At 51.5% G+C, this 27,600-nt stretch overlaps 2 protein-coding genes across 6 annotated transcripts in view; one reads left to right on the forward strand and one right to left on the reverse strand.

Moving 5' to 3' along the window:
* Positions 1 to 2,949: 2,949 nt before the first annotated feature.
* Positions 2,950 to 16,047, reverse strand: TMEM183A (transmembrane protein 183A). The gene is made up of 8 exons (XM_075115908.1): positions 15,872 to 16,047; positions 15,112 to 15,201; positions 11,961 to 12,116; positions 9,541 to 9,700; positions 8,272 to 8,452; positions 4,915 to 4,995; positions 4,116 to 4,271; positions 2,950 to 3,253 (listed from the first exon to the last, which is right to left on the reverse strand). The coding sequence occupies exons 1-8, from the start codon at positions 15,966 to 15,968 to the stop codon at positions 3,068 to 3,070; spliced, it is 1,107 nt and encodes a 368-aa protein (XP_074972009.1). The 5' UTR covers positions 15,969 to 16,047; the 3' UTR covers positions 2,950 to 3,067.
* A 2,955-nt stretch (positions 16,048 to 19,002) lies between these two features.
* PPFIA4 (PPFI scaffold protein A4) overlaps positions 19,003 to 27,600 on the forward strand; it is a 62,195-nt gene continuing 53,597 nt past the window's right edge. For all 5 annotated transcript variants that reach the window (XM_075115642.1, XM_075115644.1, XM_075115645.1 and 2 more), the window contains exon 1: positions 19,003 to 19,043. The gene's annotated coding sequence lies outside the window, so the exon portion shown is untranslated. The remainder of the gene's footprint in view (positions 19,044 to 27,600) is intronic.

Below are 27,600 nucleotides of genomic sequence, written 5' to 3' on the forward strand. Positions count from 1 at the left end.
GAGCAGGACAAAGCAGAGGTAAAACGGGGCCCCATGCAACAGGGAGAGCATCAGGATGCCAACTGCGGGCTCCATTTCCCACCACCAGGCACCCTTTTGAGTCACATCCTATGGGAAAGGGTGATTACCTTACACCAAACCCCAGCCTCTCCTGCCCGGAGCCCTGGCAGGGACCACAGAGACCAGCTGTCCCACAGCCTCACCGCACCCCACCCCTGGAGAGCACGGAAAAGGATTTTTTTTTTTGGCAAGCAGCCTCAGAGAGGCTGGGTTTGGGGGACAGGGAGTATAAACCCCCCTGCTTGGGGCTGAGGTCCAGCCAGGAGTCGCTCACATCACTGAGCAAACCCCATGCAGGGCTCCTGTGCCCCAAAAGGGAGGGTAAGGGAGGAAGGGGAAAACACGGTGCCCTGCAGCTCTACACGCAGGCAAGCAGAGCCCAACCTCTGCAGCACCCCGGCCACCTCACTGGCCTCACCATGCAGATCGCAACAGGTCCCCAGTCCCTGCCAGCTCTGCTGCGCGGCACAGCTCCATCCCTGGAGTCATCATAAGGTTTGCTACTTGCAGAGGAAAAGATTGAAAATCGTTCTACATTTTATACATTTCAGCCTTGAAAAAGGCTGGCATGGGAGAGACAGATGCCCCGAGCGAGGTAACCCTACTTAAATATCCTTACTTGAAGCAGCAAGTCTGCTGGCAGCCCGGGACATCCCATCCACCTGCCCCCTGCCATGACAACCTGTGCCACCTGCTCTGGCCGCACCACGCGAGGACCGGCAGCCTGGGGAAAGTTATTGGGCTGAAAGCCATTCGCCATCCGGAGCGAGTGCTGCTGGAGTACCCCTGCCCCAGAACGTGAAGCAGATCCTGGACATGCTGTACGCCTGATTAGAACATATTCCTGCTTTCACAGATGTCAGAAACAGGCAGCCCTAGGATTTGTTCTGTATTTCTTCACAGAAGCAAGAGCAAGGTGCAGGCTGCTGTTCCCAGTCTCCACTCAGCTGGGTCAGTTCTCTGCAGGTAAGGGCAGAGCTTTAGGCAGAAACCAGCCTGCGCCATCCTCCTGACATCCAGCCCTGAGGCAGGAACCGAACACCCCTGCCCTCACCCTCCCTCCATGTCCCTATCTTATGCACAGCACTAGCGGCTATCACCAGGCACACTGCGCCGGCATTATTGTGTAAAAGAGGAGTTTTCATGGTACATAGTGGAAAACACCCTGAAGCATGCTCTTCAAAGAACCTCTGATTCTGCAGAGAAGAGGCTCTGATGAAACAGACACCGACCGCCCTAGGAGAGTGTACACCAGCCAAGAGAGAGTTCCCACCCAAGACAACAGATAACTGTGCAAGCTGACAACGTAACTCCTGTGGAGAGACTCCACCACATGACCACTAAGGACTCATCACCGAGTTCAGCAGTATTTAACGCCACCACAAACAGGGCATTATTCATCCGCTGCCCTGGAGCAGCTTCCTTCCGCACAGGCACTGCCACGTGTTGCACAGCACTGGGACGCAGCCTTTACACACAGCTCCAGCACTAGCTTGCTGCTCTTCCTCTGCTGCACCACAAAGGCTATCACAGACCAGGCTCCACTGTCACGGGCTCCGATTCATTATCACAGTGATCTAGTTTCAAAACTTACCCATTGGCACCAACATGTATTCAGCAGCAGTGAAAAGGGGAACTATAAGACAGGAGTTTGCCCCAATATGTATGTTTGAAGCCAACATCACAGAGCCTCTAACACAGATCCAAGTTTGGGGTAGACGTCCTTGGTGGCGATTTGCAGAGGCACATGCAAGGAACTCCTCGCAGGCAGCTACACAGGGTCATGGGGGTCTTGCACATTAAATTCAAACTGAGATGGCAGAAATCCCTCTCTTTCCAGGAGCTTCACTAAATGTTATACATGGAAAAGTGCTCAGTTACTCCATCTTGAGACAAGATCTGATGTGAAACAGGGCTCAGGAGCTACGCACCAACAGGCAGCAAAACTCAGGCCAGGGTTACTATTTCCACTGTCGCTCACTGCACTCGGGTACCTCCTCTGCCTGCCACCACTCCTCCAGCGAACCCTGGCTGTCAGCAGCAAGTTCACCCGCTGAATTCAATCTCCAGCTTAATTCATTCTGGGCACAACAGACAGGCCCAGCCTCTCTGCCCCTCTTCCCTTCTCAATCGACCCAGAGCCACAGAAAATTTCAGTGCTGCTTCTTCCTCACAGAAATTAACGTGTTTAGTCAAGAACCAGATCACCGATTGCTTCTGGGCTTCCCAGTGTCAACAGGCCAACACTGCTCCACTGCTCTTAAAGACACAGTCATGTCCTTCATCACTGCTTCAGTTATTTTAGTTTATCCCCTCCATCTCCTCTCCCTCTGTTTCTCTTCTCTGAAAAGCACCTTCTGGTTTTAAAGGTTTAGATCTTCTTTTCAAAGAGGAAACATCAGCGTGAGAACTGGGAGTATCTTTACATTCAAGGACTTTTGCCTTACAAATCCTCTTTGAAATAATTTCTTTGTTTGATCATTTATGCTTTTTTCTTTCCTTAAACTCATATCTGTTGGACTGTGAATCAGCATTATTGTTGATCACTGCTGCTTTGCTTACTGCTTCTCAGACACTGAAATATCACACTGTGTTTGAATGCAATCCTGCTGCAGTAAAACAAAGATGGCTTTTTTTTTTTTAAATTGTTACTGGTCATTTTAAAGCTGGAAAGCAAAACCTCCTGCTTCTTCCCAAACAGAAAACAGGACCACTTTCATTAGCACCAAAAGGATTTTAAATGAACAGTTCCAGGGAGCTCCTTTCAAATCATAAAAGGTGGATTTTACATAAAAGTGTGTTTACAAATAGTTTCTGCTTTACACTCAGCTCTGCCCATCACTGACCAGAAGTTATATACATACAGACTAGCTCAGTAGCTTCAACCACTTGCAAGGAGACTGCAGAATTTATTTACGAAATAAAAATAGGATTTCCTGGTTCCTAGGAATTCTCTTCGGCCTGCCAGATTCAGTCACCTGCCGGCTCCTGCAGACTCAGGAGAGCACTAAGCTTTCGGAGAGAAGGGGTACTGCGGGTGCCACCAATCCAGGAGCCGCACACTGTGCACAGGGTCCAGCACAACCTGCACTCCTTGGTCAAGGCGAGGTTTCTTGCCGTTGCGAACTGGGGCGTCCTGGAACACCAGGCGCACACGATGATGCCTCATGTCTGTGCTCACGTTGATGGTGAACTGGAAGAGAAGAGACCAGGAGGTGCTTCAGAAAATCAAAGTGAGGAATAAATAGAGTTCTTAACAGTGCACTTCTACCTATTTTTTAAAAATTCTTCTAAAGTGTACATGTCTACAGTATTTCAGGTGCTGGCAGAGTTACACTCTGCATCTACAGCACTGGATTCAAACCAGTTCCCTCTGGCTGGTAACAGCAAATAATGATGCCAGAAGCAAACCTGAAAGCAAGTGGTTGTCAGAGGAAGTCTGGAACTCACGGCCCTACACTTCAGCGAAGCCAGACCCAGCCTCTCTTGGGCACAGGTCGCTTCTGAAACCCTGACTCACAAGTCCAGCTGCAGGTGCTGCCCCGCGCTTTACCACCACTCTTGCCGAAGCACACCTGCTCTGCCGCTGTCTGGAGCGGAGCTTGTGGAAGTTGGTTCAGAAGCTGCCCTTTCTGCCAGCAATCAGAAGTCAGGGACCAGGTATTGAAAGAGTCTGTTCATACAGGTTTTTGCTCCCAGAATCCATTGGCATAAGGTAAGGTGATATTTTCTGGAGGAGGGAAGACCTTCCCTTCTGCATCCCTACCCCGCTGCAGTACTGGCAACTACACTGTCCCCAGAGCCCGCACAACCACAGCTCCTTGCAGATTCTCTACATCATCTATATTTGATGCACCAAGCAGGGAAGAGCTGATGGAAATGCAGAAGCTAAACTGAAATCCTCAGCATTTCCTCTGATCGTTAACCTTAAGATTCCCAGACTGATTTGTTGATGCTGCAGCGTGATTAGGACACCACCAAAGAGGCACCCTCTTCACAGTGCTTACAGAAACTGGACAGGCAAAGTTTGCCTGGCAGGTTTCTCGAACACTTACCAAGGTAAACGTCATACCCATGACTATTGGCACGAATATGAAGTTAAAGGTGGTGATCTGCAGTAGACAGCAATCCTGATCCGGATTTGTATGGACTTCTTCATACTGAATCGGTGGCTGAAGACCTTTGCAACACTTACTCTTAAATCTGGGAGACTTGAAAGAAAGAGAAACTTCTTTAGCTAAGCTAAGGAACCTAAGATGGCTGCTTCTCGCCTGTGCTGACTAGCAGGTTCTCACCCCACTCCCACCTGTCTGGGCAGAGCCATAGATAAAAAAAGAAGCCATCACTCGGGACAGGCAAGTCACAGGATCATTTCTTAGAGGGGAAAGCTGCAGAATTCTCAAGGTTGTCTGAAACTACTTGCTTCTCCCGAAACCCAGTACTGGAGGTTTTCATTGGCAGTGTTGGCTTTCTGCACTGCTCTTTCCAATGGTAAAACAAGAAGTTTCAGATTTCGGTCAACATTTTGACCAATGAAGTAAAATAGTCTGTTTTTTGGTAGTAATCAGTAGCAACGCCCAAAGATCAGACTATTTGCTGTAACAAATGGCCCATGTCTTACAGTGGAGAAAGGATACCATATGAGGAAATAAAAATGTAGCATTCTAAATGTCTTGGTAATACGAACTGATAACCAAGTGTAGTTTCAGAATGTGCCTTAGTTTATCATGGAAGTCAGAGCTTCCATGTATTGTCTGAATGCATAAAAAGTTTCCACCTTCCTTTCTACCACCCTGAAAAATCACCACTGCTTCAAGAAAACCAGTCACAGCCATTCTGGTTCTTCTTTCATACCTGCTTTTTGAACTTGAAGTTGAATTCCCACATTGCTTCTTGTCTGTTCCCTTCAATCTTTTTGCACCAGAAAAGCAGACACTGAGGTGGAAAAAAAAACACCAAACAACAAAAACAAGAAACAGAAAATTATGAAACCTTTAGAGGCATGACTTTAAATAAGTTTTAGCAGAGCATAAAGGCTTCCAATTACAAACACAATTACACAGGAGCAGCCATATATTCAAATTAATTATGTTCAAAGAACGCACTCAGCAGTTTAGGTCTCCCAGTTTCAAGTTGGCCAACTCATCATGCAACTAGATGATACAACACGTAGCCAGTGATGTGCTAAACAGAAAAATCCCGTTGTGCAATTTGTCCCTTTGATAAGGCAGAGGTGAGCAGTCCAGATTCACCCATTTACCCCACCCACCAAGAGCTCCCAGTAAACCAGACTCCAAACAAGACTAAGGCGAGGAACAACTGAGAACAGAATAGGACCAAGAAGAAGAGAATCCAGAGGGAAATGCAGAGACCAATACATGAGCTATGAGGTGACAGATGAGAAAGTTCCTAAGCCACTGTGGTGTCAAAAGGTCTTGACATCACTGGGCACCGACTGTCAGACTTCAGACTCTAAAATCACTGCCAGGATAGCACAGTCCGATCAACCTACTGTCCCTTTTTAAAAGAAAATGAGAAAAGTGCCTCAAACAGCGTCAGAGGTAACCAGCACTGCTCTCCCACACAGACATACACGAGTCCTCCACTTTAATCCTGTTATGCCGTGTGGTCCACAGGATCCACCCCAGCATGCAGCACCCACTCTAGGGCAGGAGTCTCAGCAGAACTCCTGTAAGACACTGAGTAGGAGGGAAATTCCCTGCCTACCAGCGAGTAGAAGCAACTAGCCTTCAACAGCTGAGAAAAGAATCTGGCAAGTCAGTCCAGCCATCACTGAAAGTGTTTCCACACAACAGATGCCAGCTCACCACAGCTGGTCTTATCTTTTAACAGTGTCAGTAGGAAAAGGAAGAATAATACGGGTAAAGACTACTCCCCATGACCCATACACAGTCTCTCCCATGCCAAGAGAAGGCCTGACTGGGTTGCAGGGCGAAGCACACATTCATTTCATTCCAGGATGGCATGACCCCAAACGAAACAAAGCCAGAGCCAGGCTCCACCACAGGCGGCTCCGTAATTAGAGACTACAGCTGATACAAGACCCTTTACTTCAACTCTGAGTCATGTCCATAAGCAAGAGCCCTTGAAGGACCTTCATCTCAACAACCTTCGTGAGGTGAAAAACAAAGCTTTGTGGAGTCAAGCTCAGAAACATGCGCTAAGTAACCTCCACCTGGGAGGAGGTGGCCCTCAGTTTTTTCTGATAAAAACGTTCTCCAGATCTTTTTTACCTCATGTGAGCAGCAGATGCTGCTGAGTTTAACTCCACCATCTGCATTTGTAGTTCACCTGCAGAGGCAGCCTGGTCTAGCAACTTGTTTGGTCACGGCAAGTAGTGAAGCACAAAACGGTCAGTACCTCCTAAAGGGCAGAGGATGTCATCCACGGGTCAGCCGTCCTGCCCTTCAGACGCGCCGTACGGCCTGCCGCTCCACCAAAAATAATGGGGGTGTCTTTAAAGGGCAAACACTTCTGCTGACACCATAACGGCTCCAGTGTCCCACACAAGCTAGGCTAGGGAAAGAAAAAAGGAAATTAAAGAGGAAAAGCTAGATTTGATAACACCCGGGTCTGGGGTCTCCTCTTGCCACATGCAGTTTATGGAGGCATTTGCCATTAGTTTCAACGACCCGTAAAGGTATAATCAAAGCCTATGAAAGCAAGAATGTGGGGAGGGAATGTCAGATCCTCCTCCATACCCACAGTGCCAAGGCATTTCTGTGCACAGTAACAGAGGTGGAGCTCAGAGTCTTGCAATGCAGTAGTACAGCAAGACCAGACTCGGGATGGCTCTTTTATGCTCCAAGGGGTTAGGTCAAACCTCTACTGTTCTAACAAAGCCTTGCCACCATTTAATTTCCTTTTTTAAAAGCTGAATAATAGGCTGCACTTCAAGAATCCTCCTCAAACCGTTAGTAGAGTAGAAGCACTAGCAGTGGGCACCAAAGCCGTTATGATGTCAATGTGAAAGCTTCCAAAATGCCGACCCTGCCAGCATCACCTCAGGGTTTGTTAAGTTGGAATTTCCTAGAAATATTCTGCCTTTTTAAAAAAAAAAAAAAAAAAAAAAGAAGAAGGATAATACCCAGACTGGGGATTTGGGAAGAGAACGAAGAGCTCTGCATGCGGAGATCAGCCTACACACGGAACTGTGTGCTCCTCTCCGGCTCTGCAGCACCACCTGCTTGTGGTACTGCTGGATGCTCCCTAAGCAGTAGGACATTTTTTTCCAGTATTCACCCAGGGATAAGAAGAAAGGAGGGACGTCACACACAGAGAGATGAGGTTGCTCAATTTTGCATGGAAAAGAAAATACAACTCCTGAACCAAAACCACTTCAGTTTGGCTCCAAAAACTTCACTCAACAGGTTTTTGACTTTGGATTTGGAGGGTGGAGAATTCACATTGTTGCTTAAGCTGCTCACAGAGTATCAGCCAGTTACAAGTTAAAACCAAACAAGAGACATGGAGGCATTTCAGAGTTAATGGTCAACAGCAATTAAAGAGGAATGGATATGCAAGTGCTCCAAGCTGGGATAGCAAAGAGAATTGCCTGCCCACACCAGAGACAAATCCTTTACAGCCCAACACAACTGCAGCCCCAGTCCCAAAGCAGACATTTGCTCTGCACATTTGCCATGCTCACAACCTCACTACCCTCCCTCGCCCAGCCACCAAAGACGATGGATGACCTACAGGACCGTGGTATGAAATGACGCCCTTTCAGAGGCTGTCAGTGTCACTTCTCATCCCTCCAGATGCCTGCTATGGAGAAAAGATGTATTCTGGCAGACAGTGTCAGAATAAAGTGGAAGATATAAAAGCTGAGCCCACCGCAACCTCCTTTCAGCAACAAGTTTGCAATAGAGGATGGGAGAGCTGCAAATATCCCTAGCAAGTTCTATCATTCAGTGAAGCAAGTGCCTTTTTGCAGATTACAAAGATGTTATGGTAGGACTCAGGCAGAAGTTACCCAGAGGAGTAACTAGAATCCTCTGCAGCAGCAACTACAGAGATACAAGTAACCAGCACACTTTTAAAAAATCACTATTCAGAGTCAGTAATCATCCTATACCCAAGCTTCACTGGCGACCATCTAACATCATTTATTTTTCTTTTAGAAAGAGAACAAAAAACCCAAAGAGCAACATCTCAGACATATCCAACTTCTTTAGTGATTCCACTTACTCTGGAATTTTTTAAAGTGCTGGGAGTACTGTCTGGAATAGCTGGATTCCTGGAGACTCGAGACGCGAAAGGCTCGTACATGTGGTACAGCGACCGGATGACACACGCGCGGAGACAGTGCAGCTTCTCCATGGACTCTGGCCGCAAGCGGAGAGGCAGGTACGCATCCAGACTGTAGTGCCTGAAAAGCCAACGACAAACCCAACACATGCTGAAGGGTCAGAATGCCAGAGACGTGCAGAAGAGAGCTATGAAGAGAGAAAACTGAACATCTGATTGATCAGAGGACCTCTTGTCAACTCTGAGTGCTTCAAGGGTGTTGTACTGATCTACACGAGATCACGACAGTCCCAAAGACTTTACCTGCACCAGACAGGTTTCCAGCATGCAAATAAACTTATCATGCTACAATTCCCCAGTAATTCCTCGCAGACTCTTTGCCCAGAGTCCAGATGGTGTTTTAACTGCAGGGGGCACAAAGGCCTGCAGATTGCTGCAGGTTCTCCAGGACTCGCTGTAGCTGAGCTTGACTGCATGCTTGCAGACAACTGCCTGAGCAGCCTGAATGCCTGCACTCCAGGGTCATTCTTTGATCAAATGCCAAAGGAGCCTTTGCTAGGGAACTTCACACTAAACGACAGGGGTGAGGAGGACCATGGCTGCTATTTGCTCTGTATTCCTGCTGCTTGCGCTTCCTGGGCGGCAGGTACAGAAATGTAAAGAAAATGTTCTGTCCTGAAGGGAAGTCCAAGTGACATGCACCAGGACAGAAGGATTTGTTTCAAGTTTTGACCACCTCTTTGCTCTTCTTCTCTTAGTTTATTTATAACTCACTTCTGCCACCGAGACAGCTCCAAAATGCCTCTCAGGCCACCCTTGCTACAGGAAGGTGGCCACGATCAAAGCTTGAGGCAGGGCAAGTTTTCCATCAGAGGCGCTTGCCTGTCTTTCAGTCAGGTAACGGCGCTGACCTTGCTGTAAGCACTGTGCATTACGCACAGAGCACGCCGTTACAGTGTCGGCCATGGGCAGAGAAGCGCACGATACTTTGAGATTTCACACAGAATATGCTACACAGATCCATTTCCAGATCCAGAGCAGATGCAATATACCACAACCCTTTGCCAAATGAGGCCCACATCACCATGTCAATATGCAAATATTATAGGACCTTAGCTTATAGGGAATTATTCCCTTATTTACAGCTCTGCAGAGAGCTGGTCCCTGCTGAAGCCACCTACAAATAGTTTAAATTCTCTAGAGTCTCACCTTCTGTAGAGCCTGGTCCAAAAGGCAGCAGTGCAAGTAACAGTCCAGGCTTTCTTGCAAATCAAAGAAAACCGGACAATGTCTTCAGGGCGAATGTAGGAAGCCAACAACAGCCAGATATCAATGGGATACTCTTCTCCGCCACCCCCATCAGGATTTTCTAAACGCAATGAAGGTATGTTAGTGTAGTAAATAACCTCTTTATCCAGTCACATCTAGAGGCATGTGCTTTACTACTGGTAGCACAGGGTAAGCAGATGAAACACATATATACACACAGTCAGCCAAACAAGCCCAAGTCAGCACAACTTCATTATCACTGCTACCAGTTTTCATCAGCGCTCGCTTGCCCGCCCGTACAACCATTACACGTTCCCTTTGCTGGATATATGGCATCGTTTCTCCCTGCTGCACTGTTGGCACAAGTACACATAGCGGCAGATTCAAAGAATAATTCAGGCTGAAAGGGTTCCCCGGAGGTCTCTAGTCCAAACAGCCCAGCTCAAAGCAGGCTGAATTAGATAATTTTGTTGAGGATCTTGTCCAATGAAGTTCTGACGGTACCCAAGGATGGAAACCCCACAGCTTTTCTGGACTCTGTTTCAACGCTTGACCCTTTCACAGCTGAAAAATAACACTTAAGCAGCGAAATAAAAATCAGATGGCAAATACAGAGGCAAATTTACGTAAAGGAGGGCCAAGCTCATGCCTTTTTATCAAAGCTGCTCACTTAACTGATCATCAAAAAATGTTTTACACTAGAAGTCCCTGAACATTAAGACACTGCCAAGCTTGTCAATTCTTTGATGAAATGGTCGCAGTATTTTTATAGGAGCTCTGCTAGGGAGGGCAAAGAATCCTCTTCTGCAACTGGCTAATCAGGTGCTTTTCTTAAATATGTAATTTCATTAAAGCTTCTTGGATGGGAAACTTTTAATGCAATGCAGGTGGACAGAACAGCCTGTTCTTCCTCTCAGAGGTGTCAGAACTACTCAACCAGAACTGAAGGTTCAGAAACTCCTTTCATTCCTGCAGTGTTTTTAAGTTACCACCACACGTTTTTCCACAGACATTGCTCCAACTTCAGTAGAAAAAATACTTCTGAAGAACATAAATAGCTAAACGATACTGAGCATTAGGAACATCAAGAAAACGCACAACTTGTATGCAGTGCTACCAGAAACACCTGCTATGAGGTTTGTGAACAAGTGGCATAAAGGAGGTGTTTTAAGAACTTGAGGGTGCCAGATCTAACCCTGAGACAGCAGGTTAATAACACAGGGCAGCGCTTTCTCCTCATGTGATAATTGCTATGTTGGTTGCCAAGGAAAGCTCCGGATGTGATCCCTTCCCTACACCACTACGGACTTAGGGCAAGCACCCCCACAAGGGGCTGTAACATCCACTCACTGTTTCAGCTCTGACACAAGAAGCCGTCGAGCCACACAAGTGCTGAACTGCAGAGTGTGGCCAGAAGCACCACTTGTCTATTACCATTTTTCTTCCCAAAACACTTAGCAGAAATAAGACAATATTGTGGTAGAACAGAATACTGTCTGTCCAGACTCTTAGCTCCCGTAACCCTAGCCATTCAGGTACTCTTATTTTCCCAGAATTCCCAAGGACATCTTAATAAAAGAGATTAAACTCCCATGCCAGAGGAGCACTGTGCATCTACAGTCTGTAGCGGAGGTTCATGTGTTACACAAAGTAGTATCAGTATTAACGAAGTTAAGTTTTTCTTCAGTTCAAAAAACCAAGTGAAAATGTGTTTTGCAACCTCTTATTAGAAACTCCTGCAGGATTCCACAGCGGAGCAGAACAGTTTGTTGCTTCCACGGCACTGCAAATTGCTTTCTAGAGAGTTGCACAAAGTGTAAATGCTGAAGGACACATCTCCCTGGAATTAACTTACTACGATGTCATGAGGGCCAAATTCACTTGCTTGCTAGAAAAAGAGCCCTCTAAACTCATTTCTAACAAACCACAGTCTTGGAAACATCCTGAAGACAGAGCTAGTACTTTGCCAACAAATGCGTCATGGAGGGCAGCGCTGGTTTTGCCCCAAAGCAAATCCTACTTTCACCAACATGTGTTCAACAGACTAACATGTCCAGTGGCAAAGTTTCACGGCTCTTTTGAAGAGCAGCATTTGTTTCCAAGGTTGGGAGAGGTTTACTGAAAGCAACAGCTCGCAGGCTTTGATTTCATGCCCAAGGCTCTGCCTTTGTGAAAAGACAATACCTCTGACAAGTCCCAGCAGATTTAAAAGTGATTTAACCCTTGGCATTTCTTTGTGCACATACAAGTTACAGAACACCCCGAAGAGCCCCACGACTAGCCTGTAAATGGCAAGCACTAACATCACAGGCACAGAAGACGCAGAAGCAGAGCCCCCCAGGAGAGGCTGGTGGCCATACCTTTGTGCCTTTTGCTCTTCTTTTTTCTAGATGCGTTTCGCCCATTGATGCTTTCCTTTGTATCCATTTCATCGCTGCTGTCACAAGACTCTCCTGACACAGAGAGAACTTCCTCAGCAGGAACACAAGAAGCTTCCAAACCACAGAGGGATTTTACTAGAATGGGAAGCAACGACACAGTAAGTATACCAGCAGAGAGAAAAAGGTGATCCAAGCTCAGGACACTTGAGTGGAACCGCTGCCACAGCCACTGCCACAAATGCTAACTGCATTAAAGCTCCTGGGCCCAAGGGTTACCTCGTCAGAGAAAGCTTAGCATGGGTGAGTGAACTGGGAACACAGTTATTCCGCTTCTTGTTTTAAAGAATGAACAATGAGGATTATTACCAGCACATTACACAGAGAATCCCATTGGTTTAGCCAAAGCTGTTTACAATTCTGAATAAAACAACAGGCTCTTTCTACAGTGCTAACTGGCTCCCCTGCGTGCCAGAGCTGCCTTGTGTGACCACGGCTCAGCCTGTAGAGAGCCAGCACCTACTCTGTGATTGTTCTATGAACACAGAGAAGATACACTCCCCTCTCAGCAGGATAAAGGCATCCTGTGGCCGATGACACACAATCCATCAGCGATATAACTCACTGCCAAGCAGACAGGAGCTGCACTTATCCTAGAATTTAGTGAAGGGAAAGACTCTGGCTGAACGAGGAAAACAGCAAGTCAGCAGGGGTTTGGAGGGATTTTTTGCTGCCTCTGGGGAGACATTCAGACACATCCCTGTCAAGAAGTATTATTTTTAAAAATTGATCTGTAAACTGAGTGTTCATTAGGGCAGAAAATTCCATGTCCGAGGCAGTAATGATGGTCTTGAAAAAGAAAGGTGCGGTTCTACATTACAGCTGCATGAGGCGCTGTCATAGACAGACCAGCATTGTAACAGCATTACAAACACTTTGCAAATAGCCTGTAAAATTCAGTCGAGAAAGCTGAATTTCAGCCTAATGTGCTGGGTGAAGAAAAGGACTTCTACCAAGAGGCACCTGACCACGCCACAGGCGGCTTGCACTGCTCAAGCTTTTCTAACCTAGCAAAAACTGAAGCCCAGTTAGGTTTTATACATCACAGTTACAGTCACCAGAGCCACTGGAGGGCAAGGCGTGCTATTTGAATTAAAGGGACAGAGTAGCAGGAAACAAACAAGAAAAAAAAAAAAGATCAACAACTGACCATAAATAAATTCAGGCGAGAGACATTCTCATTTCTAACCACAGAACAAGGTTTTGAAGTGGTAAAGCAGCAGATGGAAAGACAGTTTTAAGACAGAGCTTGACTGCACCCACTGACTGCAGATACTTTCAGTGCTTTGCTAAAGCAGTTCTACCTCGCTTCGCACCACTCACTCTGTAAACTGTATGCATTCATGACAGCAGTATCCCTCACTGTCAGATTGTACTGCCCTCTCTACATGACCTTTTATAGGCAAAAAGAAAAGGAAATAGATAGCAACCCGAATGACAGTAAGTTCTGACATAAAATACAGCCAAGCAAGAGAAGTCAACTGACACAGTCTCAGAGAGGGGTTTAAGAAAAGAAACCATTGCACTCTGCAAAGGAAGGAACATCTGCAATCTTGCAGAGGCACCCTCTCTTCATCTCACAGCAGCAATCCCCACCTCATCCCTGGGGGTTCGGATGGGGAGGAAAAAAGCTCAGGAAAATTCCACCTGGGCTTTGCTCCCCTCCCTGTGAAGCTCCCCACTTGCTGGCAGTCACACGCAGTGTGATGTTTACTTGGAGCCAAGAAGCAGCAGGTGAGCGAGGCCAAAGGCTAAAGCTCCCTGGGCAGAGGCTGCTGACTCCTCCCGGCTGCCTGCTGTCCCCATGCCCTGGCAGGCTGCACCAGATAAAGCTGTAGCATGCGTCATGACTGCACCAGATAAGGCTGTAGCACAGCCCTGGGGCTGGGGGGGGAGAGATTGTGAGGATCCCCAAAAAAGGAGGGGGAAGCCCCAGTGACTCTGCACTGCAAAGACCTGAGAAAGGGGTGGGCAGGGAACCGCTGTGTCCTGGAGTCATCTAGACAGCGTGGAGCTGAGCCAGAAACAGAGCAGGATTTTAGGAGAGTGGTTAAGCTGGACAAAGCAGGGGATGCTGGATGCAAGGACTTGGGGTGGAACAGGGAGAAAGAAAAGACAACAGGGTTTGCCAGGTAAGATGCTGAAGCGCAGTACTTTGAGGCACTCAAAGAGACAATACAGAAAGGTGAAGAGGAGAAGGAAGGAGAGGGAAGCCCCGAGCCTATTACAAAGGAGGCAACAAAAGAGGGAGGTGCTCTGATCTTAAAAGCTTGAGAAGTATCAGCTAAAAAGGGTATTCACCAGCATCACTGCCCCCTACAGCTTCTCCATGACAGGTACTCATGCGAAGAGCATATTTTCTTTAAACATGTAAGATTTCAGCAACAAGACTTCTTCTATATGAAGGGTTAAGTCATCACTATCAATGTAACAACATTCGTCTCCGACATGTGTGACCAGCTGCATTTAAAAGTTGAGGCCTAAACATTAACATTTCTCAAACAAACAGGGTGTGTTAGTTCAGAATGCTCCCAGCAGCTAACAACGGAGGAGGAAGTAGATAACAAAATATTGCAATACCTTTCCAGGAAATTACTTGTTTATACAGTTCACCAAACTAACAGCAACACCTTCAAAAGATCTCCTTGCAGTTTACAGCACAGGGAAGGGAACACATTTGCCAGGACTATCATAACCTTACTGCCACTGCAAAAAACTTTACTTGCTAATAAAGTTGTCTACAGTTTTATATGAGGTCATAAAGTAAAAGACTCCTCTATCATGTTATTTTCTGCTTCAAGCAGGAGATAACACCCAATGGTTAATGGAAAAAGGCCTTCCATTTCAGGCACTAACAAAGACTCAGCAGTTCTTACTGGGCTTCTAACAGGCTTTCTGCAAACCCTCCTACATTCCTGAAAACCTGATTCTGCAGATGAGCACAGACTCATTTTCAGGCACCAAATGAGACAGATTTTTCTCAGGCCATAGAGGGAGAGTTCCTCACATCATGCAGAGCCCTGCAAAATGGAGCAGCTGCCCAGAGAAGGCAGGCTCCCCGGTGCAGACTCACCTTCTTGCTGAACTGCATTGGCCACAGCTTTTTTCACCCGTCCAGATTTCACAACAGCTGGGTCTGAGTTAGCATAATCTGCCACCGTCACTGCAGGAGAGTCGGGAGACAGGGCGTCAACGGGATTACGGATTACAAGGGAGGGGATAGAAGGTCTAAGAGCCACGATCCCTCAAGGGGCCACTCCCCATAGCAACAGAGGCTTGAGCAGGAGACGCACAAACAGGAAAAGGGGCCCCAGCAGAGCGGGGCAGGCCAGGAGCAGCAGGCCTCTACCCCAGCCCGTCAGGCTACCAGGCCCAGGGGACCCACGCTCCTGCCCCGTTCTCCCTCCACCTCGACCACCGTCAAACTCCACGCCCCCCTCTCACACACAGCCTAACTCAAGCCCGGCTTATCCTTCAGGCCCAGGCTCCTCCTTCGCGGACCAAAACAGCTCATTCCCATACTTCCCCATCAGGCCGGGTACCCCCACAGCTCTCTCCCTCCACAAACCCGAGTGGGCCCGGCTCACCCCGCGGCCGACACGGGATGGTCCCCACCTCCCCTCCCCCTGGCCAAGCCCAGGCCCCCCAACCCCTCGGGCGAGGCCGCTTCGTCCCTCAGGCCCGGCCCCTCTTCTCCGACCAGCCCAGGCCGCCTTCCTCCGGCAGGGCCGGGCCCCAGCCCAGCAAGGCCCCGCTCCCGGCCCGGCCCAGTCCCGCTCCCCTCAGGCCCTGCTCCAGGCCCAGGCCCGGCCCCGGCCCCCGCCGCTCCTCACCGCGCTCGGAGCACACGTCGTCGGCCCGGAACTTGAGGCGCTTGCGGGCGCCCCTCCTGGGCATGGCGGCGGCGGCGGGGCGGCCGCGCGGGGCCATGTCCCGCCCGGGCCGCAGCGGGGCCGCGGGGACAGCGGGGACAGCGCCGCCCCCGCCCGCCCCGCGCGAGACCGTGACGTCACCCGGCCGCGACCCTGCCGGCGCGCCGCTATGACGTCACGGCGGCGGTGGGGGGCAGGTGTGTGTGCTCCCGCTGAGTGAGACACCCCCCCCCAACACCCCCCCGTTATCGCAGCCGGTGCTGCAAACACCACCACGCCCGCAGTACTCCCAGTAGCGAGGGCCTCTGCGGGGATTGCCCTTCCTAGTCCTCCCAGTAACGAGAGCCTCTGAGGTCACTGTGCCCCCCCCGCCCCAGTCCTCCCAGTAACCAGGACCTCTGCTGTACTTGCACCAACCCCCGTCCGACCAGTAATGGTGGCCACTGTGGGGATTGCCCCACACACACCAGTAATCAGGGTCTCTGAGGTAGTTGCCCCCCAGCCCCCCCAATAACAGGGGCCCCTGGGGCGATTGCCCCCCCACCAATCCTTCCAGTAATGAGGACCTCTGAGGCAATGGCCCTTCCCAGTCCTCCCAGTAACCAGGGACTCTGGGTGGATTCCCCATCTCCCTGTAATGAGGGCACTTGAGGGGATGTCACCCCCCACAAGTCCTTCCAGTAATGAGGACCTCTGAGATAATTGCCCTCCCCAGTTCTCCCAGTAATTAGGACCTCTGAGGCAATGGCCTTCCCAGTCCTCCCAGTAACCAGGGCCTCTGCAGTACTTGCACCACCCCTCAGTCCGACCAGTAATGAGGGGCTGTGAAGCAATTGCCCCTCCCAGTAACAACTCCTTTGTGTCCACAGCCCCCTGCGTGCTCCCCCAGCGCCAATGCCTGCGTGATCCCCCTCCTGCTCTCCTGCCACTGCCCCTCGAGCCCCTGGCTCCAGCCGTGCCCCCAACCCTGGGTGTCTGCCACCACCCCAGGGTGCCCCAGCAGAGGCCCCCTGCCGCCACCCTGCAGACGACCACCCATCGGTGCCTGGGAGTGCAGCCTGCACCACCAGCTCCCAGCGCCCACCCTTCATGGTGGGCGACTCCTCGCCTGCAGGTGTGGAGATGGGTGGTCACTGGCTGTAAACTGTATTTACTATTTCTTTTAGAGCTAAATTGGGTGCTCAGTGCTGGTCGAAGAAGCAATGCCACCTCCTGGAGGGAGGAATCGCTCAGAGGATCTGCACAGGGGAAATGGAAGTGGCAGCCCAGAGCCTGATGGTGATTTCGGGGCCTGTGGCGCCTTTGTGCCATGCTGAAACAGGGATTTGGGTGCCACCAAGAGCAGATGCTGGTTGGGATTCCTGGCCAGTCCTGGGGGTGTCCAAACTGGGAGGCTGGCGGGGTCCCACTCCCCTCCTTTGGGATTAACACAATGGCAGAAGAGCACAAGCCCTGACCCACCCTCCCTCCCTTGACAGGCACCGAACAGCCCCCAGTGTGCTGCATTTTCCACCTGTGCTCCTTTAGGACGAGACCACAGCAGATGATTCAGCTCTTGGGAGGCCAGGACCGTAGCAAAACACTTTCAGAGCTGTGGCTTCAGCTCTCACGCCTCACCAGAGCGAGGTAATGCAAAGGGTATAAAGAAATCCACCTTATTTCTGCTATCCAGGCATGGCCAGGAGCTAACGGTGTATATAACTTATGTTCCTCACCATATTTCTTTCTCTCAGCGTTTAATAAAATATATTAAGAGTATTTTATCAGCAAAGAACATATCTGATGACTGAGAAAACTTTTGATCGTCCCAGTCAGGAAAGGCCATTCCTTGACAGATCCTGGCGCTTTACCCACCCTTTGGTACTTGAAAATGTTTTCCTTGGGCTATGCTGTTCATCACCATTATTTGAGAAACGTAACGCAGCATTATTTTTAAAAAGTAGGGGTTGGCTCAGCTTGGAAAACTCTGGCACATGGAAAACAGATGAAATTTTACCAGGATGTGACAAAAGCGATGTGAAGGTGGTTGTTTGCGTGTCCAGCCACCGTTTGGATCCAGCACGCTCGCTCCTCCAGCAGGTTGGGAGCATTTATTTGAGACCTTCCCAAAGTCCTCCAGCAAAAATACCGAGGAATGAGCTTGACACCCCTGCTAAAGTCTGGTGAGATGAAGGAACTGGCGCTGCTCTCTGATGACGCCAGTCCCCTGCTTGTCCACTGCTGCATTGCTGAGAAGGGCTCCTCAGGGGTGGCCTGGGTGAGGGATGCCCGAGGGATGCTGATGGCTCTGCAAGGGTAGGAGCGGAGTCTTGTTGTTTCAGGGGCCCGAAATTAATTGCTTTTCTGCTAACACCACCACCCTGTGATGGGCAGGGTGCTGGGCGGATTAGCCTTTCAGCTGCTCCCGCTGCAGTTCATGGACAGCCTGTCTCAAATCCCATTTTAGGGTGTGAGAGGCTGTTCCCAGGGAGGGAGCCCAGGGTGATTAGTTTTCATGGAATCATTAAGAATCATGGAATCATTAAAGTTGGAAAAGACCTCCAAGATCATCAAGTCCAACGGTCAATCGCAGTTTTGCCAAAATCAGAAGGGGCAATGTGCCCCATCCCCCCACAGCTCAGAGCTGGACCTTGGCAGGGTGCGGAGGGGGATGTGGCAGGGCACGGGGTCACCCCCCGGCCCCATATTTGCTCCCCATGTGGAGGTGGGGGAAAAGGGCACCCAGGGTTTGGCTGCCCCACAGCCCGGCTCCGCTCCTGCCTCCCTGCCTCTAGGGCTGGATGAGGCCCCCAGCGGAGTCCTGGGGGCTACTAAACCCCAAGGGGGTTCCTGCTCCCCCCAAGGGGGTTCCTGCCCCTCCAGGGGGGATCCTGCCCCACCCGGGACGGTCTTGCCCCCCAGGGAGGTTCCTGCCCCCCAGGAGGGCTCTTGTCCCCCATATCCTGACCTATCCCCTCCGCGCCCCCAGCCCCGACGGAGACCCCCACCCCACCCCTCGGGGCGTGGTCAGATGGGGCGTGGCCATCGGGGCGTGGCCAGGCGGGGACGGTGACGCAGTGGGCGGGGCGGGGCGGGGTGGGCAGCGGGAGGCAGCGGCGGCGGCGGCGGCGGCTTCCAGCGACTTCGGCGGTCGGTGAGTGCGGGCGGGGCCGGGCGGCCCCACGCTGCCCACGGGGGATGCTTCGAGCCCCGCGGAGCCGGGAGGGGGGTGTGCTGTCCCCACGGCCCCCCCGGCAGGGCCGGGCAGGGGATGCTCAGCCGCCGCTTCTGCCCCGCCAGTGGGGCTGGACTCGGGGGGCTCTACCCCTTCTGCCCTCCCCGGGGATGCTGTACCCCTCCCCGAGGGGATGCTCGGTCCCATCCACCCCCCTGGGGGGCTGGGCCGGTGGGGCTTTCCTCCCCATTGCCACCCGGATGGGGCTGGGCTGGGGATGCTCTGTCCCCCAGCTGGGGGTGCCTCAGTCCGGGGGTGCTTTGTCTCCCACCCCGTTTACCCCTTGGAGGCGGTGTCTGAGTGAGGGGATGTGCTGTGCTCCCCCGTTTCCCTTGGGTTATGTCTGGGCTGGGGGGATGTCATCCTCATCCCCCGGCTTGGTGGTGGGTGGACTTGCTGTCCCCCGACATTACCCCCAGGCCGGGCATCTGAGCCGAGGGCTTGCTCTGCCCCCAGACCCGGGGGCTGAGCCAGGCAGATGCACTGCCCCATCCCTGCTGGGTGTGCAGGCAGGAGGGGTGAAGGAGTGGGCACATCCACCCCCTTGGAGGCTGCGTGGTATGGGGGGGCAGTGACTCCTGTACCCCAGGAATGGGGAGGGGGTTCCTTGATTTTTCTGCTGCTCTCTGCCCCTGGCAGCCCCCCAGTATGGTCCCAAGCTGTCCCTTTGCACCACCTACCATGCTTCCACCTTACGCTGAGGGGGAGGGCCGGCATCCTGGTAAGACTGGTCCTACCCTGGCCTTCTGCTCCGATTTCCCAGCACCGTATCCTCCCACCTCCCTCAGTACTGTCTCTAGCCCACGAGCATCCGCCCTGCAGGCATCCACCCAGTGCCGAGCTCAGGGCTGATTCAGCCCCACGAGCATCTGCACTGTGAGTATCCGCCCAGCACCGAGCTCCGGGCTGTATCAGCCCCAATGAGCATATGCCTGGCACCAAGCTCCGTGCTCGACCCGCTCATGGGGATGCTCACTAGACAGATGCTCCTGGGGCTGGTTCAGCCCGGAGCTTGGCACCAGGTAAACTCCTGCCAAGCTGGTCCAGCCTGGAGCTCGGCACTGGGCAGATGCTTACCAAGCTGGTCCAGCCTGGACGTTGGCACTGGCCGGATGCTTGCTGCGCTTGGGGCTGGACCAGCTCAGCGAGCATCCGGCCAGCTTGGCTAGCTCCAGCTGTGCTCACACTGGCTCCCATCCTCTGTCGGCTGGTGCCGTCTCGTCACAGCCATGGCAAGCTGCCTCCAGACACCGTGATTTTCTCCTGAATAACACCAGCCCTTTAAGGGCTTGTTTATCCCTTAAATTGCATCATTATAACAGCAATTTGCTTAGGAAGCTGGGTTTTGTTAAAGCTGTGTAAACCTTCTGGGGATGTCCTGGTTTTGGCCAAGTCAGGGTTGGCAAAGTATTCATTTAAGCTCGTTTGCCACCGTCTGCTTGTATGCTGGAATGAGGTTCTGGTGGGTTTGACACCGCTGCGCCGCTTTGGGAGCACGAGCTGGTGCAGAGGCAAGGTGTGAGCTGGAGTTTGGTACCTTGGTGAACATGCCTGTGTGATTCAGGAGTTTTTTGGTTGCAGTGCTGCCCAGGCTTTAGAGGAGATGGAAAGTTGGTGTCTTTGTGGCTCTGATGGTCTGGGAGTCTCAGGTATCTGTGCTCTTGGGGACACCACGATGTGCTGCTCCCTGCATCTCGGGATGGTGCCGGTTGGTAAATGGGACTGATCTCTGAGGACCATCCTGGAGATTTGTCAGGGAGCCGCCAGCACACGTCGCTGCTGCTGTCCCCCTGGCACCCGGAGGTGCTCAGGTCCATGGATGACTTCCCAGCTTCAGTGCTTGCTCCTCCTGCTTCTCTTTTCCAGGAGACAGACCGGAGGTTGTCTGGGACTTAAATCACCAGCTGGAGGGTGGCGGGGGCCCTAAACTGACAGGTTCCTGAGACACCGGTGGTGGGACTGGTGGACAGATCTGGCTTTCTAGGCCAGCTCAGCTGTGGCTTAGCAGATGCGGGATTAAATGACTCGTCCGTCTCCACGCAGCTTTCTGGCTTTGTGGCGAGGGCGAGCGGGTCTTGCCCTGCACCGGTGGCTCAGTCCAGCTGTGCCTCGGCGCTCACCAGCAGACGAAACACAGGTGCTGGGGGATTGAACCTGCTGGAGGTTTGGCTTCCTGCCTGTCTCAATTGTCTCAGAAGGTGCCAGGAGTAAAAACCACCCTGAAAACCTCCTTGTCTGTACCTTTTGAGGGCCCTTTTTGCAAGCCTTGCCCTTTCAGGCAGCTCCCACTGGGGTGCAGGGGGTAGGGACAGGGAGGAGGACAGTGGTGTGAGGAGGAGAGGGGTGAGTGGGTGCGAGCTGGGCGGGTGACGGGGTCGTGGTGTGCTGGGTGGGGAGATGGCGGAGTGAGCCAGTGCTGGGAAAGAGCCTGACATCATGTTGGAGGTGGGAGTTAGCACTGAAGCTGGGGGAGGCAGCCTTGGAGCCTCAGAGGGTGCTGAACCCAAACTGGGACCCAACTGGAAATGCTTCTGGAGGTCTCCACTCTGGGGACAGGAATGTGACTGGCGTGTGTCTGTCCACTGCCTGGGCAGTGTCATTTCATGTTTTCCAGCAAAGCAGAAAGAAAGTGCATTCTTTAGCAAACCTTGAAACCTTATTTCACAATTAATTTCCTCCTAAAGAATGCTTTGGTGAGTCTGAGGTTTCCCAGATGACTCCTAGAAGTGAGCTGGGAGCATTCTGGTCTGTTAACTGGAGGGGAAGGATGTTGGATCCATTGCCCAGCTTTCTTCCCAGAGAGGTGTTAAATGCAGTAACAGTCTCCCACTTTACAGATGCTTTCTGCAAAATGCCAAGTGCCAAGTGTGGGGGTGACAGGCCCGACTGAGGGTGAGGGCTCTGGCGTGGGCTCTGCAGGTGGGTCCAAGCCCCGGCCAGGCTCCTGGGGGATGTGGTTGGGAGTTTTCAGTGCTTAAAGGGCTCCTCTGTGAGCAAATGATGCTGAAAGGCTTGGAGGTGGGTGCATGTGTGGGTGTGCTCACACGAGTTGGCATTTGGGAGGGAGGAAGGGAAAATATCACATGAAACAACTGCAGCGTTGGGGGACAGGTCTGCATTTGGGCCCATCTGGAGCAGAAGTAGTGAAAAATGATTCAAGGCTCTTTGCTAAAAAAAAAAAAAGTTGCGCTGATATAAATTGGATTTTACTCCTGTTTGCTCTGTGGTCAAGCAGGTTAAAATCCTTGTGGGGGCATCGTAAAGCCCTTCATTTAATTTGTACGGTGAGGAAGCCCTAAGGAGTGAAGCGAGTGTTCATCTCTCGCTCTCATTGTTGTGCAAAGCCATGCATGGAGCAGCCCTGCCTGCCCCTCAGCCCCTGTGCAGCGCTGGCAGTGCAGCGGTTTCCCTCCCGCAGCGGAGAGGTGGAGGGGTCCTGAGGCTGGGTGCCAAACCTCCAAAAGACAGGGCCAAAAGTCACGGGCCAGGAGGGCACTGACCCTGTGTCCTCCAGGGTGCCCTTCCTTTCTTGAATCTCCACCCTGGTGTTGTAAATCAGCTCGTGGGTCGCTGTCTCCAGTGCTGTAATCCTGCAGGACTGACAAGGCTGGAATTTACCTGAAATGCAGATTTATTTTTTTTTCCCCAGCTCCCGGTTTTCAATTTCTGCCATGCTTCTCTTTGCAAGCGCGAGGAGGTACCGGCTGGGTGGCTGCCTTTAATTGCATCCCCAAAAAAATAAAAAAGAAGAAGAAAAGTGGCAGATGAGAGCCCATTTCCCCCATCCTCCTGTCCATTGCGACCAATTTCCAGGAGAGGGCAGTTCCCAGGGTTTTTTACTGTGTGATGCCTCTCTCCCCTGCAGCCTCCGCGCCAGCATCAGCTGTGCCGAGCCCCAGCCGCTGCGCCGCGGGTCGCGGAGGCAGTGCCACGCCAGGAAACGCCGGGGCATGGGCCCAGCTCCTCTGTGGGGAGGTGAGACGTTGACAGCATGTGGCCAATTTCTTTAAATAGCGAGTGCTGTGCCGTGGGGATCTGCAGCAGGGAAGGATGCTCTTTCTGCCTGGACTCTCCATCCAGGCTCCCAGAGGGGAGAGGGTCTGTCGCAGGATGGCACAGTGGGGGAAGGGACCCCCCCCAGAATTGTGTCCATCCGTCAGGTACATTGATTTAAAGCTCTCATTTCCACCTTTTCACGGTAGAAAAGAATTTTCTTCATAATTACAGATGGATTTTTACCTCGCCGCTAGCATTGTTCACGATATGACTAATGTGCTGGGACAGAAGAAACGTGCTGCCCTGGGGCTGGCAGCTGCATGGTGCCCTGTGGGGTCCAACAGCTGAGGGACAGGAGCTGGGCCATGCATGGGATGGCCGGAGCCTGGGGAAAGGGGGATGCCCGACTGCGCTGCCAGCCCATCGCTCACCTTTACAGGAGTCTCGTTAGTGCAGTGCACCCTCAGACAGATCCTCTCCTGCCAAAACCCGGCCTTTCTGGCTTCCAGCATCGGGAAGGGTGTTTATAGCTTTGCTGTGGCATTAACACAGGTGTCATAAACCTGATCTCAAGCTCTTAATCTTGAATTAAATAGGCTTGGTGGTGGTGTCTGCTACTATTCCCCATGCAGAAATTTGTGGTGCAAGGAGCTGCAGACAGTGAGGGGAAAGATGGACTCATACAAAGTTTACAGCCTCAATAATCCAGTTAATCTGCCCTGTAATTCAGTGCCTGGAAGCTGTGCTAACTTGGCCTCTTTCTAGAATCTCTCCCAAACTATTTTGCAGGAAGGAGTCAAAAAAGGTCCAGAGGTTATTTTTGGCTGTGGCTGATTTATTTACATACTGATCATCCAGGAGAGGAAGTTATTCTGGTCCCAAACTGTCCCACATAACACACAAGTACCTTGTGTGAGTGTGATTTCTCTGGGCAAGGTTGTGAGATGACGTTCTTGTCTGGGGGAGCGAGTTCTCATAAACCACCTTGATGGCTCACGGTCCTGTGAGCCCACTCGGGGAGCTCGAATCAGGCCAGAGCCCCACAGCCAGGGAATATGGGCTCTGCGCCCTCCTGTTCTCAGTCCTTGGGGGACAGATGTGAGCCCTGTGTGCCTGGGGTGGTGGAAATCACTGTGCCTTGAAACTCCTGCTCCACCCAAGGGAGCACCCAGCTAGATTGTGGGTCTCCCTGGGTGAGACCTGGGTTTGGGGAGTGCAGGGCAGCGTTTCAAGGCTTGTTTGGGCACAGCATTGTTTCGAGGCTCAGGAAGCACCATGGTGCCTTGGCCAGTTTCTCTGCAGGAGGAGGTGGCTGTGGTGCTGCTGAATATCTGTGTTTGCTTTCCCTGGCATGCTGCGAAGCTGAGCTCCCTGTTCTCGGGAGGGGGTGGTGGGGATGATGTGTGAGGGTGGCACAGCCAGATTCTGCTTTTCTCCTGTGTCTACATGAGAGACTGTTTCCGTGGGGCTTCCTGGTGTCACTGCAGCTGGTTTCTGGCCAGGGCTAGTGGGGGTCAGCCAGGGTGGACACCACTGGGACGCGGCACTGCCAGTGCTTTTGCCATTGTGTTGTGCTGGTAACATGTTTCTCACCCTGGCTGAGGATAGTGTCACTGTTGGCTGCATCCCCCTGCAGAGGTGCCGGTTGCAGTGGAGATCCTGTCCCCGTGCCACCCTCGTGGTTGCTGTGGGGCTGGGGGCGATGTCTGACCGTGGATGCAGTGCTGGCATGGGCAAAGGGCGACCTGATCCCCATATCTCCTGCAGCGAGGAGGCAGGCAGGGCCAAGTCTGCGTGGCAAAAGCGAGCTGGGCGTTTGGGCTAAGGCAGGCTGGGGAGGATTGCAGGAGGCTTTGGGGGGACAGAGGAGCTGCGAACCCAAGCCCCTAAAGGCCCCAAGCTCCTAAAGGACCCATGGAGGTGTTGAACAAACCCAATGTTGGCTGCTGCTTTGCCACTAGGAAAACCTGGCTGTGCTAGAGAGTAGATGGGTGGAAGTCCTGGAGATTCCCATCTGCCTGCTAAGCATTGCTGTCCTCACTGGAGGCAGGTGCTCACGAGCTTTGCTGGGACACGGGACGAGTGGGATCCCTAAGGTCACTGCCAGCATCCCTTGGAGAGAGACATCCCTGAACCCTTCAGAGCTTGGGCTCTCCGTCACCATGTGCAGAATAACATGGCTTAACTAATTTTAACCCATTAAATGTTTAATCGGAGCCACAAGGCTTGTCTCTCCTGATCTGAGCTGTCTTCCTTTGAGCCCAGACCTGGAAAGGCTTTGCTCTGCTGTCTGATATCCAGATGTGCCACCCAGAGAGCAGCTAGTGTTTGATGGAGAGAGGAGACTTCTCTTTCCTTCTCCCCAGCATCAAAACCTGGATGATAATCACTGGATTATTGCCAATGCTTTGGGTCTGCCATAGTAAAAAAAGAGCATTTTTTCCCCCCCTTTTCATCATCTGCTTCTAGTTAATTTAGTTACAAGACTTTTCCAGTGGCCATTTCTGGAGATGGCAATCAGAGCATCTCTGCAAGCAGAAATGGCTTTCATTCTGCATGTCCTTTGTGTTTACACATATATAAAGAAATTTCATCTTTTAAAATGAAGCTGAAATAAGCCCCAGCATTGCTGATCACTGTATGGCTCTTCGTGAGCACTGGTGTCGCTTTCAAATCACACGTCGTCAATAAATCTAATTCTAACTGCCCTGCAGCAAATGGCATCAGCCTGCACTTTGAGATCTCTCCCACACGTACTCCCGCTGCCTAAAAATACCAGTGCTTTAATTCTCAAATGACTTGGCTATTGTACAGCCACCATTTTTTATTTAAATATTGCTGCATGGCTCAGTGCAGGACGTCTGTTAGGTTACAGAGGGTGAAATTCTGCTCTCAAGATCTGGTCTTTAAGTAATGCAGCGGCTGTGTCGATCTTTGGGGTAAACGAACATTTATTACTTTTACTCTCTGTGCTGCGAGATGCGTTAGTCAGGGGTGCAGCGGCATTCAGGGAAGCAGTGTCCAGGAAGGGAAACTCACCCTTGATATGACTTCAAGCAAAATTCCCCCCAAAACTCATCCTTTCACCAAAGAAATGGACCCTCAGTGGCCACCAAAGAAAATGCCATTGTCGCTGGTGACCTTCCCGGGGAAGGGCTGGCCAAGCGTGCTGGCAGTGGGCAGCGAGGGCTGTTCCTATCTCAGGACAGGGCATGGGAAAGGCACTTCCAGAATCCCTTCCAGCTCATCACGGGGGCCCTCCGAGCCCCTGAGCTGTCCCTGCGGCGAGGAGAGCGGAGGCGAACGGCCCATCTGGCCAGCGTTACCCACGAGGATGCTCTTGTGTCCAAACAACTGCATGCTTTAGGAGCACAGCATGCAGCGCTTCATCCCCGTTAACCTTCCATGTGTGTGTCCCAGGTGTCCATTCCATCCTCTTTGTGGTAAATATATAACTTACATCTACATGTCTGGCTTTGAGGTGTGGAATCCAGGAAAGGGGACTGACTGCTTTAGTTTGAGCAGCTGGGTCTCTCTTTAACGGGTGAATGCAGCAGGCATGCTGGTGTTTTCTTTTCATACAGGGCACTGGGCAGACCGGTGTGTAACTCTGAAGCAAGCAGGCTTTTTTCTCCAGCAGATTTCAGCCTCTTGACTTTACCAATTTGCTGGCAGGGCAGGGAAAACTCATTGACTGGTCTATAAATGAAGCCAAGGGCTAATGTCACATGCTGTGATCGTGGGGCGAAGTGGCAAACTGGCTTTGTGGCATTGACTGGGGAATTTTGAAGCAGTGCTGGATGCGATGGATATGTAAACTGAAATTCAGCATAGCTGGGAGGTGCTGAGGCTATAAAACATGAGTGATGCTCTAAATAGAAGTGTTTCTTTAGGAGACTTTGGATTGAAGGTATTTGGATTTTCCTCTCCATCTCCCTTTCCATCTCTTCATCTGCAATGAACCCTTATGCTGCTGGGGGAGTTCGTTTCTGAGCTGTAAATGCAGCCTGGAGCAGTGGGGGAGCACAGGCTCGAGACACACACAGCTAATGGGGTTGGCTGGTAGCTAGGAGTCCTACACCCTGCTGCAACGTGGTCAAGCCATGGATGCAAGCATTGATAATTCCCCCAGTCTTGCCGAAAAATAATGTATATTTTGGAGGCTGAAAAGGTGAGGAAACCAGCCACCAACCCTATGTAGCTGGCAGATACTGGCCATTTGGTTTCCCTCTCTGCCGCAAGTAGGAGGAATCCAACGCCTGGAGATGCCAGGGAGGTGCTGCCACTGCCCCGGGGCGGGGACAAATGTGGAGACCCACCAGAAGAGCCACCCTGGTCTGTCAGACCAAGATGTGGCAGGTCCTCCCTCATTCAGTGCCTGGACTTTCCCCTTCCAAGGACTCTTGGCTCCACATGGGCTGACCTGGTGTGCCTCGAAATGCCAAAAACCTGTTAGGGAGAAGGAAGCAGAAGGATCTTC

Source organism: Phalacrocorax aristotelis, chromosome 21, assembly GCF_949628215.1.
Source record: "Phalacrocorax aristotelis chromosome 21, bGulAri2.1, whole genome shotgun sequence".
Lineage (NCBI taxonomy): Eukaryota > Metazoa > Chordata > Aves > Suliformes > Phalacrocoracidae > Phalacrocorax > Phalacrocorax aristotelis.

Bases quoted from the DNA above. Each gene is read 5' to 3' on its own strand.
- TMEM183A (XM_075115908.1), bottom strand. From the start codon at position 15,968: ATGGCCCCGCGCGGCCGCCCCGCCGCCGCCGCCATGCCCAGGAGGGGC. The intron at 15,202-15,871 runs GTGAGGAGCGGC...ACTCTCCTGCAG, and splicing joins CGACGTGTGCTCCGAGCGCG to TGACGGTGGCAGATTATGCT. The intron at 12,117-15,111 runs GTGAGTCTGCAC...TTCCCATTCTAG, and splicing joins CAATGCAGTTCAGCAAGAAG to TAAAATCCCTCTGTGGTTTG.